The following is a 5,547-nucleotide window of genomic DNA, read 5'->3' as shown; positions in this document are numbered from 1 at the left end:
GTTTCTTTTGCAATAAGAAAGAACACTTCAAGATTGACTATAAAGAGTAGAAGGATTACCTGCCTCTAAGGGAAAATGTAGGGAACTCTTAGTTATTAAAACTTATTTAGCGACAGATTCAATAGACCACTAGGTCATTGGGATCTACTAACTATGTTTTTATTTTTTTAGAGGTTAATGGAAACAAAAAATCTACATGATATGAGTCTCTTGTTGCGAACCGGAAATGGGAGCAATGTGTCGGTAGAAGCTTAATATTCAATAGTTATATATTAGATTATAATAACTAAATTACATATAATTAACTTTTCTAATATTTTATTTTCAAAAAAGAACCACTTTCTTTAAAATAGTGTGTTAATTTAAAATATCTAAAAAAAAACTTGAAGATTTTAAGATATGAATAAATTTGATATCTAATTATTATTCTTAATTATTTAAGATGATAAATCTGTACGAAAATTTTACCATTCTAATAACCCTAAAGAAACCGCGCTAATCGCTGCGACATTTCAATGTTTCAGGCCCCTCTTCATTCCTTGTTTAATTTACATGTCGTTAGGTAAATATCAAACTCAATAGCAGTTTGGTACTGATGGTGTTCGGTTTTATGATTTTCTGCTACTATACTTCAATAAATGTAAAAAAGAACTGTAAATTGTGGGACTGGCTTTATTAAATGATCCAATCTCTCTTTGGTGGAACGAACACCTTTGATACCTTCAAGCATGAAGATAATATATAAACATTGGATTCAGTGTATATTCTGCTCTGATTTCGTGTGAATGACATTTTTTATTTTTGCTTCGATTTTTTTTCGTGAAATCTGCAGGTTACTTGATTTCCCAAAGCAAATCCCTGAAAGAACAAATGGACAAGTGATGCACTGGGGCTGGAGGGATCCCACCTTCTGCCCACCACTAGGCATCAATTATGAGATTCTCACATCTAATCCCTTAGATGTTGTGCCTATCAACGACCTAACAAGCGTACATCTCCCTTCAATTAGTCCAATCTATCCATTTTTAATCCCTATTTTATTTCATGGAATTCAGATTTTCAACAGGAATTTAATGAGACGGCAAGACTAAAAGCTCCAAAATTCAACCCCTTCCGAGTCCAAACTGTAAAGGGTTTCCAATTGAGTAAGTGGGGGGTACAAGGGTCCCACCCCCATGGCCCCCAAGACGGCAAGACTAAGGAGGGGCTTGTCTGCTGTTGGCCACCCCGTTGGGTAGCACAGAGAAGGACCATTACAGTATTTTTGGTTCAATGGATCATCCATTATCTAATGTGGGGTTGACATCAATTTATGCCCCCAAAGCCTTTACCCCATCTCAAAAGCCACAAAATTTCACAAATTATCCTTAGCTTTCTCAGGAAATTTCAAGATCAGCAAAGATGCCCTGTCTTGGGGCAGGCATCGATCGAGCCAAGACAGACCCCAGGTCTCGATCTTTACTGGACAGTGGTCGAACCTACACGGGGACTGGGTTTTAATCCACCATGTGATCTTGCCCACTACAATACGGATATCACCATTCTAGTGAGAACACAATGGCAGTTTCAAACTTTCAGCTGCGGCCCGTTATTATAGGATATTATTTGCAAAGTTTCAAAGCCGTAGGTGAGGGTAAAGTTGAAGGAAACTATGATAGCGATACATATATCCTATTCCTTTTAGCTTTGCCCTTTACCTTCATTTTCTGTATTCTTTTGTTCACCATACAGAAACTTTTTGTAACATATTGAAAGGCGTATAAACTAGTGTTTGACTAAATAAATGTTTGTGTAAATAATAAATGGAGTAGCAATGATGAGTGAGAGGGGCGCAAGTGGGCACAGGCTAAGCACGTGGGTGCTGCCTTTCTCATTGCACGCTGGCATGGCATGGTCATAAGACTCATTGGCAAAATCCCCTTCAACCCTCAAGCCTTCAAACCATATATTCTTTTCGATGTAAAAAAAAAAGAGAGTTAAATATATATTTTACACAAGAAAAGAAGGGGAAAACAAAAAAGAGAGCATTATTTTCATAAAAGTTCTGGTTGAATTTTTCGGATTGGCAGAGTTTCAAAATCGTTAGATATTCAGTTTGTTGGCCAAAAACCATGCTTTGTTTGACTGCGCAGAGTTGAACTCAACAATTGTGCAAGTCACTGAGAGAGTTGCTATGGTGCTTTTTTTTTTTTTACTACCATGCAATACTTGATCTTTGATAGGATTGCAATGGCTTTGATTCTTTGTTTTGCATATCAAAATCAGATGCAGTATGGGATTTGACTGAAAGCTCTCGGGCACTTCTTTATTTTGGATTATTTGAAGTTCTGGGCTTTTGTCACTATTGCGTTCTATATAAAACACAGAGAGAGAGAGAGAGAGAGAGAGAGAGAGAGAGAGAGAGAGAGAGAGAGAGAGTATTATACTCACAACAAAAACACTAGTTACTCCTTTCTTCTTGGATGTCCTCTCTTCCAGTATAATTGCATAACAGTTTATTTGTTTTATTAGCTTTCTGAAGTATAAGGTCTTTTCCTTTGGGTGGTTTCTAGTTGGGGGTTTGCTTAGTTAGGAAATTCTCGTACAGGAACTGGGTGGTCTTGTCTGTTGGGTTGTCCGGAGAACTTCTTTTGATTGCTGTTGGAGAAGGAGCTTTTTATGACTTTCGGTGCACCTAAAGACAGGGTTCTATCATTTCATCTTGTTAAGGTGAATACAAAGGGCCAAGGAACAAAGACATAAACAATACCAAAATTCAGTCATGAAGTTTATGAAACTCGGATCTCGGCCTGACACCTTCTACTCTGCCGAGTCTGTAAGGTATGAACCGATTAAAGATAGATGTAAGTTTCGATTTTCTTGGGGAAGATACCATGAAAGTTCTTTTGTTGATGCAGGACTGTTTCTTCCGAAGTCTCTAGTGACCTTATAATTGAAGTAAAAGGATGTAAATATCTGCTTCACAAGGTAAAATTATTTCTTGATGTGGGTTAAATTGAATTATTGGTTTCTTTATTTTTTTTTTATTTTTACAAATTCGTTTTACTTTGCAGTTTCCTCTGTTGTCAAAGTGTTTGAGGTTGCAAAGAATATGCTGTGAATCCCCTGAAAGGTCACAACACCAAATAATCCAATTACCTGATTTCCCTGGTGGAATCGAGGCGTTCGAGCTTTGTGCTAAGTTCTGTTATGGTATCACAATCACTCTCAGTGCGTATAACATTGTAGCTGCACAATGTGCAGCCGAGTATTTGCAGATGACTGAAGATGTTGAGAAGGGGAACTTGATTTACAAGCTCGAAGTTTTCTTCAACTCCTGCATCTTGCAAGGGTGGAGAGACTCTATCGTGACATTACAAAGCACCAAAGCATTTCCCTTATGGTCTGAAGACCTTGGAATTACGAGCAGATGCATTGAATCAATTGCATCAAAAGTTTTAACACACCCTTCGAAGGTGAGCTTGTCGCATAGTCATTCGAGAAGGGTTAGGGATGATATATCTTGTAATGGAGCTGAGAGCCAGCGGCATAAATCGACAACCAAAGGTTGGTGGGCTGAGGACATGGCTGAGTTAGGTATAGACCTCTATTGGAGAGCCATGATAGCTATTAAATCTGGTGGGAAAATACCCACTAATCTCATTGGACAAGCATTGCAAATATATGCATCTCGATGGCTGCCAAACATTTCACGACAAGTGAAGGCTAACCAAGGAGCTACATCGGACTCGGATTCAGACTCAACTGGCGAGGTTTCTTCAAAGCACCGGCTGCTGTTGGAATCAATAGTGAGTTTAATCCCGTCAGATAAAGGCGATGTTTCTTGCAGTTTTCTGCTTAAGCTCTTGAAAGCAGCCAACATTCTTAATGCTTCATCTTCTTCAAAGATGGAACTGGCTAGAAGAGTAGCGCTTCAGTTAGAGGAGGCAAGAGTTAGTGATCTGTTAATACCCTCTCTATCATACTCGAGCGACACCCTTTATGACGTTGACATTGTCCTCACCATATTGGAAGAATTCATGTTACAAGGACAGAGTCCTCCAACCAGCCCTCCCAGATCTCGGCTGGGGTTTGAAAGGAGAAGAAGGTCCCGTTCGGCTGAGAATATTGATTTCGAGTTTCAAGAAAGTAGGAGGTCTTCTTCAGCATCACACAGTTCCAAACTAAAAGTTGCCAAAATCATGGATGGCTATCTTCAAGAGATTGCTAGGGACATAAACTTACCTTTGTCCAAATTCATTGCAATAGCTGAGAAAATTCCGGATTTCTCACGACTTGACCACGATGATCTCTACCGAGCTATTGACATTTATCTCAAGGTAAATAAAACTGGTTTCTTGGCCTCATTTTTCAGTAGTTCTTATCATGTTCTTGATTTACAAGTGCTTATTGTACTTGTGATTTTGTATATGCAGGCACACCCGGACCTAAACAAGAGCGAAAGGAAAAAGTTGTGTCGCATTCTTGACTGCAAAAAGCTCTCTGTTGAGGCCTGCATGCATGCTGCACAAAATGAAAAACTTCCTCTTAGAGTGGTGGTACAAGTTCTCTTCTTTGAGCAAGCTCGAGCTGCTACGGTGGGGGGCAAAGTAGCTGAGCTCCCTAGCAACATTAAGGCACTTTTAGCTGCACACAACATTGATCCATCGAGACCTCCTAGGACCTTAAGCACTACTACTAGCATTCGAGGTGATGATCAATGGAGCGTCTCAGGCCTTAAATCACCCAAGTCTAGAACTTCGACACTAAGGATGAAGCTTGCTGAAGATGATTTGGATGAGTATGATATGAATCCGGATGGATTGGGAAGATCTTCTAAGTTCAAGGCTTTCTGTGCTTTACCTACGGGACCTAAAAAAATGTTCAGTAAGTTGTTGTCAATCAATAGGAGTGGCAGTGAAAAAAACTGAGTGGTTTTTGTTGATTTCCATGTTGGGGATGGTAAATTTTAAGGGTAATGTATACTCTTTCTTTTGAGTAATTTTAGCTTAGAATGTCAACAAAGATTTCGGGCTTAACCTTGTTGATTAATGCAGAAAATTTTAAAAACTTACATCCTACGATTTTAATTTGGACTGGAAATTCTAGTTGTAATCTTCTGCAGAAGTGAAAGGATGCAGCGCTGTTCTCATTGTCTTACAATATTCGAATATCTTTATTCCCAAATTATGTAAACTGTGCGTTGGCAATTTGGTATCTAACTATTTAAGATTCAGATTTATAGTTTATTGAAATTCTTTCTGGATGATAAAATGATAGAACTGACAAATTAAAAGAAACAAAATCTGCATGGCTTTGCTGTTCACATGGATGAAATGCTTCTCTTTTAGTATTATTATTGCCCTATTAAAATACGTTAGTTTTGTAAACTTCTTCAGTGAAATGTCTCTAGTTTCTTGGGCTTTTTCCCCAACTAAATACTTTATTTACCAAAAATAATAATATTATCTACAAAACCGGTTTGTAGTGGCATCTTTTTGGGCTTATAGCGGCACATATAAGTGCCGTTAAAACAGTTTGCAACGTTTTGATAAGTGCCACAAAAAA

At 38.3% G+C, this 5,547-nt stretch overlaps 1 protein-coding gene across 1 annotated transcript; it reads left to right on the top strand.

Moving 5' to 3' along the window:
• The first annotated feature begins 1,815 nt into the window (after nt 1-1,815).
• Nucleotides 1,816-5,215, top strand: LOC107922591 (BTB/POZ domain-containing protein At1g67900). Its single transcript, XM_016852695.2, has 4 exons — nt 1,816-2,820; nt 2,898-2,967; nt 3,054-4,319; nt 4,416-5,215. The coding sequence occupies exons 1-4, from the start codon at nt 2,762-2,764 to the stop codon at nt 4,908-4,910; spliced, it is 1,890 nt and encodes a 629-aa protein (XP_016708184.1). The 5' UTR covers nt 1,816-2,761; the 3' UTR covers nt 4,911-5,215.
• Nucleotides 5,216-5,547: the final 332 nt, after the last annotated feature.

This window comes from Gossypium hirsutum, chromosome D01 (genome assembly GCF_007990345.1).
Source record: "Gossypium hirsutum isolate 1008001.06 chromosome D01, Gossypium_hirsutum_v2.1, whole genome shotgun sequence".
Lineage (NCBI taxonomy): Eukaryota > Viridiplantae > Streptophyta > Magnoliopsida > Malvales > Malvaceae > Gossypium > Gossypium hirsutum.
This window is presented reverse-complemented; position numbering and strand designations above follow the sequence as displayed.